This window comes from Silurus meridionalis, chromosome 1 (assembly GCF_014805685.1).
Source record: "Silurus meridionalis isolate SWU-2019-XX chromosome 1, ASM1480568v1, whole genome shotgun sequence".
Lineage (NCBI taxonomy): Eukaryota > Metazoa > Chordata > Actinopteri > Siluriformes > Siluridae > Silurus > Silurus meridionalis.
Window position 1 is genome coordinate 13,807,961 of NC_060884.1, and position 16,022 is coordinate 13,823,982.

Sequence of the window (16,022 nt, forward strand, 5' to 3'; positions counted from 1 at the left end):
CGCCCCCTTTTATTACCTCATGACGTAAAATCGCATGCAGTGGGCGGGGCTATAGTAGCGCTCCCTCCGCTCACACGCGCGCGCGCTCTATATAAAAAGCCGCCCCCATTCCGAAGCGCAGTCGAAGTTACCCAGAGGAATCTTTCTTGCGCAAGACCATGCCGGCCAAGCCAGCACCCATTAAGAAAGGGGTTAAGGTGGCGAAGAAGGAGGCGCCGCCGGCCAAGCCTGAACCCGCACCTGCACCTCCGGCTGTAGAACCACCTGCAGAAGCTCCTCCAGCTGAAGCTCCACCTGCAGAAGCTCCACCTGCCGAGGCCCCTGCACCAGCTGAGGCAGCTCCAGCACCGGAGGTGCCCAAAGACGGTACTGTTTAGGGTTCTGAAAACGACAACCTCAAACTCCCCACTTTCCCCTGGCCTCTAAAACAAACAAACAAACAAACCAAAAACTTCCTTTTATTTTAAAATACATTAATATGAAAAGTGGATTAAATGTAGTCCTCGTCGAGCATGTTGTGAAGCGCGAGGCGTGTTCACTGACTTTCTAAACTATTCCTGAGATGTATTTTAACTAACTTTAAAACTAGAACTTAGACGGTTCACAGCTTTTTGCTGGAGCCCATTGAAATAGCAGACAGACCTACTGTTTGAGAATCAGGACGCTTATTTTTGCTATTTTAACTGTGCTTTAAGAAGCACTGCAAGGAATTATGGACATTGTGCTGGACATGTCTACAGCATCTACAGGCATATACAGCTGAAAACAGCTCACCGCTTATGGTGGAATATTTCAGGACTTTCTTCTCTGGAATCTGGAACTGAGAGTCTCAGTCCTGCTCAAATAATTCTCTTGTTATGCTCAGTTTTCTAAAATAAAAAAATAAAAAGTATATATACACTTATGTATCTGTACATAATTATAAATATTTAGTTACAAGTGCATTTAAATCAACATTTGCTTTGTCAGCAAAATCTTTAGAGTTAAATTCAGAGTAGTGACTTATTATTTTGATGTCAATCTGGTAATTAAAGAGACATCGTACGTATTAATTAAGCAGTCCAATTCCTAATTTGGCCCTGGGGGGTTTCTGACACCTCAGAGAAGCTTTAGGTGTAAACCTAAACCCTGACCAGATCATCAGGGTCTAGTTTGTCTGTGCCATAAATACCCTTCTTCTTCTTAAGCACAATAAATCTCCGCATGTAAAACAGTCTATAACATTACATACGACACATTTTTATTAGGCTGCTAGATGTACTCACTCAATTAAGCAGCTGCGATTTCATTTAACGTCCTTTTCTTGCACGTGTCCACTTTTGAAACCAGTAGCATTTCCAGGACTGACGTTTTATTATATACAAAAATCTGGTCATATTTTTTTATTTCCTGTTTTGTCGGTCTACACGTTTCATTTATGTGCATAACATTTTGGCATTATGCACTTACGTTAGTGGTTCATGTCACGTTCAAAGCTTCGAAGGTGGTTTTTACCACATCTGGATGTAATATCTCATATTGATCAATAAGCTGCTGCTGCTGATAAAAGCCCAATTCGTTTTTCTTTTTCTTTACCAGAATTCAGTTTCTTTCTGCAGGCTTTATGTTCTCAACTCCAGTCCTGTGAAGATCCTGGGGGGTTCAGCTTTTCCATTTCTGTCACGTCTTGTCTAACACATGATAGGATGTCGATGATAAACGATGCTGAGTTGGATCTTGTGCACAGGACTGGAGGTCATAACACTTAGGCTTGTGTTTCACAGTCCAGTTTTTAGAGATATTTTATTATTTTTCGGCTGAACGTATGAGATGTTGAGTGTTAACACATACATAAATCAGGTGTGATAGCAGCCTATAAAAACTGGATTGGGAAACATTGTCTTTTAGGCTTTTAAGCACTGTTGCCATTTGTCCAGCATTGCAAAGCATTCCTTTGCTCCATCTGTGTTTGTAATCAGCTGATGCTGCTTCTGGCCAGGAAGATGTTGCACCTGCTAAAGGAGAGGCTTCTTCTGATAGCAACATGCTATATAAGCAGGGTGCTTTTCAGACTGTGTAAGAAGATAACGAGTGAAAGCTCAAATGTCAAATGTGCCAAATGCCAGGTTGTTCCTAATACTCTGTCTTTGTATGGAATTATCCACACAGAAGGTTTGCATTGAGGACCATATTTACCTCAAAGTTAGTAAACATCCCTAAAATTATATAATTGTAATTTTATCTGAGATGTTACAAGGCAAATTTTTACCTTATTCTTTATTTCAAAGCATCTGACCGTTTTCATTTCAAAGCATACTCCAAATTTGAATCGCCTGCCACAGGTGTGTTGGGAGGACAGAATTGTATACTGTTTAAAAAGTCTATAAGAACTCAAGCCTCATTCTGAAGGAAATTCTGCTTGCTATCTGCTGCTTCTAATAAAGCCTTGCTTATTTAATAACAGCCCCTGCTGCTGAAGCTCCACCAGCTGAGGAGATTAAAGCTCCTACACCCCCTCCTCCTGCAGGTAAATCATATGCTTTCTGCTGTTCTACCTCGTTATACACTACTGTGGATGTTTGGTGTGATTTGCCTGTGGATTGGCTCAGCATAAGCCTGTGTGTGTGTGTGTGTGTGTGTGTGTGTGTGTGTGTGTGTGTGTGTGTGTGTGTGTGTGTGTGTGTGTGTGTGTGTGTGTGTGTGTTGGAGATGGATTGGTGTCCCATCCTTGGTATAATGCTGCCTCACATTTAGTGTTCCTAAGATAGGCTGAACAAGTTCAAGCCATTACTAATGATGAATAAATGGAAAAGGTTTGTAATTTTGAACTGCATCTTCTCCCAGAACCCACCAGCGAGCCTCTGGAGCTGGTTGTTGAGGATATCAATGATGTTTCGGTCACCATCCAGTGGAGACCTCCCGCTAACATTGGGAATGCTGGCTTGGATGGATACACCGTGGAATGCTGCAAGGAAGGAAGTAAGTTATTGGAAAATATGTTCACACTACGAAATGTAGTATCTGAACACAAGACCCATCAGGTCGAGTACAGCATACAAGAGCTGGATGTAAATCTGCAATTCCATTCTTTACATTTGCAGTGCATAAGATTCTTAGCGTATTTGAAAGGCACAAGAAACATTTAGCTGATTGTTTGAAGTGCTGTGTACCACCACACTCTACATGCAGTAAAGAGAAGATCATAACATACAGGTTCACTGGTTGGTCAGACTTCTCAGTTGCACCTGTCCTCAAAGTGTCACCACTAGATTTATAACCACACCTATCTCATTGCCCTATAAGGAGTGTGGCATTTCTAGCAGTAGCAATATCTTGGGGATGTCTTGCAGAGTGCATCTTTTGTGCAGAAACAGATTTCAATGTTTAAAGCTGCTGCATAAAAACATAAGTGATGAGTGAAAATATAAATAAAACTTACACTTAATGTATTTAGTGAAGGTGCATTTGGGTTGTGTAGGACAAAGAGTAGTCATACTCTAATATAAAATAATATTTATAAATAATAATTGATGAAACTATACAGTGTGAAATGTACCTCAGTAGCATTTATGCTGATGTTCTTAAGAGTAATTACATTTTAAGGAGGCACGTATAACCTTCTTGACACCTTATCCGATGAAAGCTTTTGAAATTGTTTTTATATCAGTCTTTTATTGCAATATTTTTCAAATTGCTCTTAGCTTTCAGTAAATAAAATAGGAAGTGTGTCTTGGTCATTTCCACCCTGATTTCATTATACACTGCTTCTGAAAAAAAAACTGTCTATATTTATATGCATGTTTATGCATCTGTAGTATTGATCTGATTTGTACTTTTTTGCTATTTTTCTTATAGCTGGTGAGTGGAAGGCTGTTAATGAGGAGCTCACTGTTTCCTGCCGTTATGTCATTAAGAACCAGACCACTGGTGACCGTCTCAACATAAGGGTGGTGGCTGTGAACGCTGGTGGTCGAAGCCCCCCTGCCACTTTACCTGATGCCGTTCTGGTCAGAGAAGTTGTTGGTAAGTGCTTGTTCCTTGGCCAAGAAATATAACTTTTGCTACCACTGAAAGAAATCTGGGTTGAGAGGTGTTGTGAGGTGCTGGATGTATATTTGTATGATCTATACATGTTCTCTTCACATTTGTACAGCATAAGCTTTCCAAAAGACATAAAACTCCCAGTGTGTATTGGGCAAATTTCATGTCTGCCATGCATAAGTTGTTTATAGTTAACAGATTTTACAGGTATAGTAGACCCTGGTTACAGAATGTTCGAAACCCCTCGGTGTAAAGGTGCATCTCGCTGACATGTTTGGCTCAGGCTTACTGATGGGGTTGTCTTACAAACTTGAATCAAGTATGTTGTTAATCACACTATGTGGCTTCCACACCACCAGAATCATGTTTGGTGCCAGAAAAATATCTGGTTGTGCATACACACACACACACACACACACACACACACACACACACACACACACACACACACAAACAAGTACAGGACATTTAATAGGAGAATAATATGCAGATTGACCATGCAATGAAATGAAATGAACCTAAAGAAGAAAAAGAAATCATATATGCACAATGGGAAGCGCAGCTATATTGGAAGGTAGCTTGATTCCAGACTATGCCCTTTTTTGGTGTAGGGGGGTATACAGTGGTGGGTTTGTAGCTAACACTGGCAAGGCATAATTGAAGAAGGCAGGCATCTTACGAATTAGCTCCACAATTTAAGTAGGACAATCCCAGACACAAATCATAGGAAAATTGCTGGGAAGTGCTTTTCATTAACACGGATTACATGGGGAAGGTTTTGCATGGCTTGGACAGGCTACATTCTGTAACGGTGTCAGGCTACTTTCCCCCAAGAGCGATGGTGACAAATGTCATGCGTAGGGGGTGGGTGACATTCCCATGTGTTCTCACACTGTGTCACAGCTGAGGGCATCTCAGGGTAGTGTTTGCCAGGGACAATGTATTTATCTGGAAACAGGCCATGGATTTGGGAAGACAGAAAAACCCCACTGACACAGGTGGTCATGTAGCTCATGTGAAGATTTTTGAAGAATTATATGCGTATAGTTATACTTGCTAGCAGCAATCTGCCAACAAACACCAGTGATTCCAGTAAATATCAGTTTACACTCAAACTTTATGACTGCATGTGTGGTCTTGTTGGCACTGTAAGTGCAAAGGGGAAATAAGCGTGCTCCTGCTGAGGTGATATTTACACATTGCCAAGCCTTATAAACTATATCTGTCGAACCAGTTTTCTTTGATCTCTAAAACGATTTTGTTTATAAATGAAACCTTCTTTTCTTCCTATACTGGCTCCTGGAGCCTGGTGTTTTGGTTACCCGATGTAACTCAAGCTCTCCATCATACATCATAAGAGGGTAGGATGTGTCAGACTGGCCTATTTACAGCTGTGATGAGATGAACAGGCCTGTGGTCAGCATGGCCCAAAGTAGATTGGTACTAGAGTTTTAAGATAAGTTAAAAGATGAGTGTGGCAGAAGACAAGGCTCATGAGTGTTTGTTTTATCTTACCCTTTTAATATGAGGTTTTATCTGATTTGTGTAAAGTAAATACACCATAAAATAATTAAAAGAACAGGTTCAGATACATTTAAGCCCATTAGCATGTGTGGCTCTTAAAGCTTAAAGGCTAGCAGTCTAATTTTAACTCTGAAGGCCTGGACCTCAAAGGTTTGAATTGCTTATATAAAGGTAGAATATCACTTTAATTTAAAAAGTGGACAACAAATTAACAGGACAATTTAGAATAATATATAAAAATCCATTTTTTTTTTTTTGCTGTATGCAGGTGAGCTATGGTCTGTGGACAGTTTTAAAATCTTCCCATTTAAACATGCTTGTGAGATTGAGTGTTTGAATGGGTATGTACATTTAACCCAGTGATCGACAGATATCCCTTGCAGGGTGTGTTTCCCCCTCACACCCAGTGCTCCAGGAATATGCTGGAGATCCACTGCAATCCTGACAATGCCAGCCCAAGTGTAACTAAATCCAGAAGAATGATGTAATCTCTTTGTAATTTTGCTTCTTTTCCCCATAGATCGCCCCAAGATTCGCCTGCCACGTTTCCTCAAGCAACGCTATGTGCTGAAAGTTGGAGAGAAAGTCAACATTCTCATCCCATTCAGTGTATGTGAGCCTTAAATCTTCATAGGAGTTTTATATAGTAGCAAGTTTAAAAACAATGAGTTGTTCATTTTCCCATTAAATTTAGGGTCTTTTTCTTTTTTACAGGGCAAACCCCAGCCTGCTGTCTCCTGGACAAAGGATGGACAGCCCGTTGACACCAAAAGAGTGAACATCCGCAACAGTGAAAGGGACAGCATCTTTTTCATCCGTGCTGCTGAGCGAGCTGACTCCGGTGTCTATGAGATGTGTGTTAAAGTGGACAGCTTTGAAGACAAAGCCCAGCTGACTCTGCAGATTATTGGTGAGCTAGGCGACTTAACATCACGATCAACAATCTACACAGTAAACCTCCTGTGTTTTTTTCCCCCTGAGATTCATAGGCTATTGATAAAGTTATTGATGGTTTGATTATGTTGTCAAGAACTTGTAGAAAACTGGCGAATAATATTTCAACAGTTTGGTGAGAGATTTTTCACACATTAAGATGCAAACTTATGATGCAAGGTTATGTCTTTTAAAGGGTGTGCTATCAGCAATGTTTTGTCTTTTTCAACATGAAACTGTTTATGCTGCATCACAGAACTGCCAGGTCCACCAGCAAGTGTAAAGATTGTGGATTCCTGGGGGTTCAATGTTGCATTGGAATGGACCGAGCCCAGGGATAATGGAAACACAACTATCACTGGCTACACAGTGCAGAAGGCTGACAAAAAGACTGGGGTAGGGGGTGTCTCCTTATTGAAATAAATGATATGCCCACTATAATCAAATAGATTTAATGTTTTGTGTTTTGGCTGTAGTTGCATTTTATCGTATGCATCGAAATCGACAATGCAAACACTGTCGATTTATATGCATACGATAAAATGCAACTACTATAAAATATAAAATGCATACTCTTTCATTTATTTAATGAATGAATGTAAATTCAAGGACTGCAATGGCTGATTTGAGTTTATTTTATTAATTCAATACAAATCTTGATAAACTGATATTTAGTTGTTGTTTTTTTTATCCAACTATTTGAGTTGTTAACCACATTAACAGGACAAGTCAGTGTGTTCATTTACTGTTCTATACTACACTATTGACTATTTAAGAATATTAGACTTATTATGTTTAACAATAATTGCTACTTACACAGTATTGCTGTTTCCTTTCTGTAGGACTGGTTCACAGTGCTGGAACACTATCACAGGCTGAATGCCACTATCTCAGACCTGATCATGGGAAATACTTATTCTTTTAGGGTGTTCACTGAGAACAAGTGTGGAATCAGCAAGGATGCCACTGTTGCAAAGGGCTCTGCCACCATCCAAAAGATAGGTAAAACAAAACTTGGTGTCCATTCGTCCATCATTTTGCTCTCTGGGAAGTTGAGCTTGAATGAGGTAAATAAAGTGGAAGATGTCTGAATTATTATGATTTTGTTATTTATTTTGCAATTAGGTATTGACTATAAACCACCAGAATTCAAGGAGCATAACTTCAGCGAGGCCCCCAAGTTCACCACCAACATGCCAGATCGCTGCACCACTGTGGGCTACACCACCAAGCTGTTGTGCTCTGTCAGAGGATTCCCTAAGGCATGTCAGCTTATTTCAACCTTACTGCTTTAATTTAAATGTGTCTGGATATAGTACATTGTTCAAGCAAGTCAATGCAGAAGTTAGTGTTGATTTTAACATAGTCAAAAACACGTTGGCAATTATAGATATGTTTCTTAATGTAGTGTGATGCACAGGTAGCAGTAACCCTCCACTGTATTAAAGTTAGCCACTGGATTGTTAGTTTGACTGCCCACTGGAAGCTGGTAGCCAGCTTATCTTAGCTGATAGTGAAAGCATTTAGGATAGAAATGTATTAGAATACAGTCACACTGACGGGAACTGGATGAGTGTCATTGTTGCTTGTAGTCAAGAGAGGCCCCTGACATTGATCCTGCTGTTTAACACCCAAGGCCACTTAGTGAGTATACAGGAATACATAATAGGGCTCTTAGTACTGTGTGACTTGAATTAATCCATCAACAAGCTATAAACAAATGATATGTCATATGAAATGTCATATTACATTAAGAGATAACGTTGATAAACCTTGTATTTCTGCACGGGAAAGAGTATGGACCAAACCACTAATTTTCCTTTACATCTCCACTTCATCTGTCTGCAGCCCAAGATTCAGTGGATGAAGAACCAGATGATCATCGGTGATGATCCTAAGTACAGGCAACTAAACAACCAGGGCATCTGCTCTCTGGAGATCCGCAAGCCCGGTAACTTTGATGGCGGTGTGTACATTTGCAAGGCCATCAATGAACATGGTGAGGCGCTTGTCTCCTGCAAGCTGGAGGTCAAACGTAAGTGAACGATGGGACACTAAGTGTAACAGTCGTTAATAAACAATGCAGGGCTTCTTTTTTAGCATAGTGTCTGAGGTTAATGTATGTCTACAGCTGACAAAACAAATAGCGACTGCACTCACTTTGATGGTTTTTTTTGCTTTAACACAAATGCAACGTTTGTCAGTTTTATGATCTATACAGTATATAATAAACTTGAAGTATCAAGCAATATATTACGTCATTCAGATTACATGTTAATATTAATTTATTTACCGATTAACAAATTAACCACCTTTTTATTTAACATTTTTGGAGACGTCCCGAGTAGCAATTCTTAGTAACAGAATATTTTCTACCGAAAATCTCCTGGTAACATGACAAGCTGCATTTTTTTCTCGTTTAACTTTACTAGTAAATTAAGATTTAATTAAGTGATTAAAAAGTGTCTGTGATTGAGCAATTGCTTAAATATGCTATAAGTCATAACAGGAATTAGCTGATAAACTATTAGCATATTAACATTTAATATAGGAAAATAATCCCCTTCAGGTTTTAGCAGTAACTCTTTTTTTGCATCAGACCGTATCAGCTAACCAAGTAGTGGATTTTTTTTTTTTAACATGTCCGCTTGTACTTAGCGTAACATTGAATGTTTTTTGTCCTCTACAGAAGCAATACATCCTGATGCTGCTAAGAAATAAGGTAAAGAGTCATATTCATGTTGGTTGGTGTCTATAGTGTGGTTCAGATCAATGTTTGTGCTTTTACTTACGCGTATAATATCTCACATACATTATTAGATATACTCTATCCCTTGTCACTTTGTCACTAATTGGTTAATAAATCCCGATCAATTCATCTTTTACTGTGAGCATTTATTATTGGTATTTCAAGATGCACCCTCAAGGGACTAATATTTGTCTGGCCATAATAGGCTAAGGTGTTCCAGAAGTAATTTGGAGTCCTAAGTACTTTACATCTATTTGGGTCTTGACAACTGTCTCTCCTCTGACCCCATCCCCCATGTGCTGACCTTCTACGGTAGGCGCTAAATTTGGAGAGCGCGGCCTCTGCTGCTGCACGGTTCGAAGTTCTACCGCTATGTAAATTAAATCTGGTGTGGCTCCATATGTGTACAACGGGAAAGGAAATCACATTTCCCTGACTCATCACCCAGTTCCCCATTAGGCCCCAGGGAGCTTGCCATCACTCGTTGAAGACCTCACGCTAATAAACTCTTTCTGCCTACGTTCACTGCGGGAAAATTAAGATTCTCTGCGAGGGAGGAATCACGGTGGTTTCTTATGTTTACGGAGTGAATATTGTGTTGGATTGTTAATGTGTATGCAATTGCTTTAAAAGCTAGACGAAATGAGTAAATAAATAAAAGTAGTCTCTTAGTGTTTTGTTTATAGCTGTTGAGACAAAAGGGTGAACCCCTCCACAATTTGTTACTTCAGCTGTCATAATTATTACTAGAAGCCATTTACACCTGTTTTATATTTCTACATTTGTTCCAGTCCCAAATTAGAAGCAGCAGGATCACAGTTTGCTCAAACGGTAAGGCCACATGTGCGTGCTCACTCTAGAGTATATATGATGATTTGTTATTAAATGTAGTCCGTTATAAGGTTTTATTCTTTTTTTTTTTTTTTTTAGGCTTTTGAAGACAACGGTTGCTGACGCAAAAAGGAAAAAAAAAAACATGAACTGTACATATAAAGGAAATAACCAAGGACATTTAGCGTCTTTTTCTTATGTAACATTTCGACTCCCAAATAGAGCACTATTACATAGGTACATCATCCACTGCCTATGGTTGAGACAACTGTTTATTTGTTTCTATTTATGTATGTATCTTCTGATACCTGCCACTGTCCTTATGTTGAAGACTGATCAAGTGTTTTCCTATTGAAGGGATCACCTGCAGAAAGAAGGAAACGTTTCAGTGTTTGTTAAAATAAATTCATGCCTCCAATTTGTTCTCACTGTTTATTTTTAAGAAATCATGGTGATCATGCTCAAAGTACCATTGTAATAAGTGTTCCAGTTATTATTGAGTTATTATAAGGCTATGTATTTGATACAAATGAATTCATTTGTTTATTATGACACAACTCGTACAGTAAGTTTTATTTCCAGTCTCAAGCTCACTATATGAATACCACGTTTATTTCAGTTCTATTTTTTTTTTTTTCTAGTTTTATAAATCTAGGAAAAGCAATTATGATATAAAAAACGTTTCATGGTTGGCAAGCCATTTTCATTTTACTTTTTAACAGGTTTAAGTGTGAGTTAAAAACAAATAGGAGTAAAAACCTTACAAGAGCATAAATATTATAGTACATATCTGCCTAATGTGTTCTACATTGCAAAATTAATATTTAATATTTGAATAGTGCAAAATGCATATACAATGAAAGTTGTGCCTGGCTGCAAAATGTTTGATTCTTCTGGCTTGAATGACTTGGTGTGTAACAGAACGAAAGAGCAGTGAAACAGAACATGTAGCATATTTGGGAAGATGGATAATTACCAAGGTAGAAGCCTTTGTAACAAACAAGGATTGAGGATCACTTCAAGCTCTGCACACAGACAACCTTGGACTGAGCAAAGCCATAAACAGAAATAGAGTCGCTGTGCCGCATAGCACATGGATGCCAAACATACAGTCTTCAATGGTACTTAACGCCAGTCGCAAATGGCACTATGCATGACGTCCATTATCACAACTTCCTAGAGAGTCAGGCATACTGTAACAAGATGTTTGTCATTTATGGGACAAACTATTTTCGATACTTCTTGTAACAGCATTCTGCATTACACAAATATTTAAGCAAGTGCTAACAAGCACATTGACAAAGACTTCATATTAAAATGATAATTCAAGTATGTGTACTAAAGTCTACAGTGAGTAATGTCTGTAGGAAAAAATAAATAATTTGATCTTAAAAAACAAGATATTTTTATCTAGGCCATCTAGCCAAAATCGTCTTTTCTCCACAAAATGATTTATGCAATTCTTCATGACCTTCTTCATTGATTCTGGACTGTGGGTTTAGACACGGGTTTCAGTAAAGTCAACTACTGGTGTAGTTCATCCCAAAGGTTTTTAGTAAGTTTGAGATCAGGATCTTTCACTCCAGCCCATGTAAACTATATACAGTATCTTCATGAGCTGACAAAACTTAATGCTTAATGCTATCAAAAGACATTCAATACAATTGTGTTTTACAAAACAAAAAATGTGTAAATTGGTTTTCAAAAAGACATACAGTATTACAGTTTATTATTTATAAACATAAGCACTATTATCACCTTCGCTCATTCGCGATATGACGTTTTCAGCACCTCGTCTTTTAATGATTCATTTTCAAAAAATAGATACGTCCACAATCGTTCCACTTCAATGAAGGACCCCAAGCTGAAGAAAGTATATCAATTGTATATGGAATAATTTATTCACAGCTACCAGGGTAAGTTAAGGGTCAGTTACATTAGGATTGATAATGTGTAGCAGGTTATATAGTTTATTGAAATTGTGTGTGTATGGTGTACTTTGTAACAAGAGAAAAAAAAAAAAAAGAATAGGGGACTGGTGAAAAACAATATAATTTTGCCATTGTTAGCTAGCTATATGTATAGAGGTAAGCGAACACTAACAGTAAGGAAGACATATGTTTTAGTGACTGATGTAGTCAAGATTGGCAACATTTCAGTCACAGCTAAATGAGAAAAAATGAACAGCTACACAAAATTTACATTAGACTCAAACCAGGTTGTTTTAAGAGTCTATCAAATTAGCATTTTCTCATTTTCTCTAATAATTTGATCATAAAAGGTGTTTGACTCTGCTATTTGACTCCTGCTGGTGTTATGTTAAGCTATTTTATGAGTTGCTCAGTAGCTCCTAGTTTTATCATTACAAATGACTGTAAAAGACTGTAGAAAGATCATTACTCATAACACTCCAATGCTCATGTTAGTTTTCACTCTCCAGTGTTCTGTATTGTTTAAAGACTATAATCACAGTCTTGATATCACCCAAATGAGGATGGGTTCCCATTTTGAGTCTGGTTCCTCTCAAGGTTTCTTCCTCACAACATCTAAGGGAGTTTTTCCTTGACACAGTCACCGTGGCTGCTCATCAGGGATAATTACACACCATTCACCTTGACTGTTAATTTCTGTAAAGCTGCTTTGGGACAATGTCTGTTGTGAAAAGCGCTATAGAAATAAACTTGACTTGACTTGACTTGACTTGACTTGACTTGAGTCTTGTCATTGTTATAGCATGAAGTCTACTTGGGGCAGCAGAAACCTATTGTATGTACTGTGTGCTGCAGGCTGTGTGATACTGCACAGCAGGTGGCACTGCAATAACACCAGCAAGTTAGCCTTCTTGCAGCAACTCGTTTGTTTCACAGCATTTCCCTCAGCTGGCCTCAAATGCCTACATCGCTTTTACTCTTTAGATTATTGAGCTTGCTATACTTAAGTCTGAGACTGGAAATGTACAGTATTAATACGCGCCATCTATTAAGCATCTAAAGGCGGTCTATTTTTCTTGCGTGTTCGGTGACCTCCAAATATAGAACTGACATTTCAAATGCAATTTTCATTTGCCAAATGGTTCCTGTTTAGACTATCGCATTTGTGACTATCGCATTTGTGGCGGGATTTTTTCACAGAAATAAGTTTACATCCAGAAGAAAACGAAGTTGTAAGTGCAGAGCTGGTGCAGCGAGGGTCCTGCTACTCAGTCTGCCTAAAACTACAGCTCTCTGCTTTGTGCAATTGCGATGACGAGTAATGAAAAATATCCAGGAGACATGTTTATGTACAACTAAACAAATACAAAAATAAAATAAACTTATATTACAGTAAGCTGGCTACATAACATTTACATTTATTTGTACTTGTTTCTTCTGGGAACGATTTTCACAAGGTTTTGGAAACATTTTTGTGTGGAATTTCTGCTTATGCGGTCACATGAGCATTAGGAAGGCCAGACACTGATGTCAGGTGAGGAGGAGTAGCACACAATCGGAGATCCAGTTCAGTCCAAAGGTGAGGTCATGGTTATTTGCAGCATACCATAATTCTTCCACTCCGTCCTGGGCAAACCATGTTTGTATGGACCTCACTTTGTGTACCCTCTGTGCACAGGTGATGGAACAGGTTTGAGCCTTTAGTGACAGCATTAATATATCTTATACAATTGTACGTACCAGATTTGTGCCAACAGTTTAAAGAAGGTCTACATATGAGTGTGTATGTTAACACATATCTGGTGTCCACATACTTTTTGCCCATATTGTGTATTGAATATCTCGAAAATAATGAGCCGTACGTCCTCTATTTACCATAAGTGTTTTTTTGTTTTGACATAATCCAACATTTTAAAATGTCTGTGGCACGCTAGCTGGTTTAGTGATGGTCATCATATTTGCATGACGAAATGAATAAGTAATGTTCTAGTTTTTATTATGATAATAGTTAATTTTGTCCTCAGAGAAAATGTGGGAAACCAAGATACCAGGACAGTTTGAGGTTTGGCCTGCTACCTGATTACTGATTTAATTATCAAGAAATCTAAGAGATGTAACAAGTGTGTAAGCTTGAGGGAGTTTATATCTACATTAAAGGACAGGCCATGGGGGGTTCATTGTTATCCATGAAGGACCACTGTGGATGCGGGTTTTAATTCCAACCGAGCAGAAGCAACTCTATTTTCAATGCATCAATTGTTTTTTTGTCTTCAGACAGCTAATGGGTTATATCAGGGATGATCTTGGTGGCACAAAACAACGTTTTTTTTGTGGAATACATCCCAGGAGTAGGCATTCTATACTGAACTTAAACATGCAACACTGATGAGTACCTAATGGAGTACAAACATCCAGAACCGGTTTTTCCATTAGCTGCTCGACTTCTTGTTATTGTTTGCATCAATTAGTGCATTGTGGAAGGATGAAATAGATCCGATCAGGTTTAGGTTCAGGCCATTCATCGCTGTTGTGTCAAGCCAGCTGAGCAAACAAATGATGCCCTGTCATGCACACCTGAAAGCAGCTACAGGATTTATCGGCTTAACATTGGATATGGAAATAGATTCACCATTTATTGCACCTAAAAGACACACAAACAATCCACTGTTTGCTGAGTTTGTGATGTGTGTGTGTGTTTTTTTATTTTATTTATAGAGGACATTTACTCAACCTGGGAGTAAATATAACTGGCAAAATTATGTCTTAGAATGATGCTCATCGGTGCTTTTTCAGTCACATCATGCTTGAATTTTTTCTTTAAATTGCAAGATATCAGCCTAAGGCTAAATCCTGTATTGCCAGAGATTTCTCCAGATGCAGCAAAACAACACCATTTGAATGTCTGCTACTCTCTAAAAGGTTTTGCTGCCGCCTAAGACTCTGATAAATCTAATCACAGATTCACTTTGGGGTTCATGTGTCCATTTGGCATTCAGAGACACAAGTCGGTTCCCAGATGTTATTAAAGCATTGATTTCCCAAAAGCGATCATACCGTCAGTCACAAACACTAAAACGGTCGTTGCATGTTACCAGTTTAAGAACCTTTCAGGAGAGAAAAATACAATTGTGTTTCGTTCCAGAATTAACAGCAAATCGTAAATGTATGTAATAATCGGGTCTGGGCTCTGGTTGATGCGTCACAGGGAGTTTCTACTCCATGAAATCATTTATAGCGTCTGCTCAGGAAGACCAGCCTTCATTTGATTGATTTCAGATGCTGATCAAGTGTATTTAATTAGAGCTGAGGCACCACACAGCAAACCAGAATATACGAGTTGATAGGGAGCGGAAAGAAAATGTCTGGATTTTAAGTCGAACTAAGAGAAACTAACCATATCTGAGCCTTAGGGACATTTTTTCAACAGAAATTTCCTTGAACAAATACATTTAATGGAGCCACATGCTGGTAACAGACTCTTGCTGTTGGTGTACACCAAGGATGATGAAAGCGAGCAGAAAGCGCATTATGGTGCAGTGGCTGTGCTGTAGTGAGTGAGAGAGAGAGAAAGAGAGAGAGAGAGAGAGAGAGAGAGAGAGAGAGAGAGGAGGCTGACAGTAAGTAATGAGGTTGCTGATAAAGCCAATCGGTAGTGTTATTCTGTAGTTTCTGACTGCAAACCCTTGAAGTCTACCGGCTGTTCTTGCGAGTTCACCACATTGTTGAATAATTTACACACAGCACATTACCTACATGCTGCTCTCAACAAAAAGCACAGGCAGACTGGGCTAGTGGTACTGCAGAACTACTGAAAAACACCTTCCTCTCCATCTCCCTCCCTCCCTCCATCCCATCCTCCCTCCATCCCACCATCCCATCCTCCCTCCATCCCATCCTCCCTCCTGCTCGTACATACACATACGGTGGGATGCTGAGTGAGCAGGGGAATCTGCGGCCAGCCTCCCAGCAGCCCCAACACACACACACACACACACACACACACACACACACACACACACACACACACACACACA

The 16,022-nt window shown here is 39.0% G+C and overlaps 1 protein-coding gene across 2 annotated transcripts; it reads left to right on the top strand.

The window, feature by feature from the left end:
• The first annotated feature begins 99 nt into the window (after nt 1–99).
• On the top strand, nt 100–10,475 carry mybphb (myosin binding protein Hb). 2 transcript variants are annotated; one of them, XM_046854585.1, is made up of 13 exons: nt 100–366; nt 2,444–2,506; nt 2,824–2,958; nt 3,835–4,002; nt 6,065–6,153; nt 6,259–6,454; nt 6,734–6,873; nt 7,320–7,479; nt 7,603–7,739; nt 8,326–8,512; nt 9,167–9,199; nt 10,018–10,057; nt 10,157–10,475. In XM_046854585.1, exons 1-11 carry the CDS (start codon nt 159–161, stop codon nt 9,196–9,198), a joined length of 1,515 nt encoding a protein of 504 aa, XP_046710541.1. In that variant the 5' UTR covers nt 100–158; the 3' UTR covers nt 9,199; nt 10,018–10,057; nt 10,157–10,475. The 2 variants fall into 2 exon arrangements, with proteins under 2 accessions (XP_046710541.1, XP_046710609.1); XM_046854653.1 differs by lacking the exon at nt 2,444–2,506.
• The last annotated feature ends 5,547 nt before the right edge of the window (nt 10,476–16,022 follow it).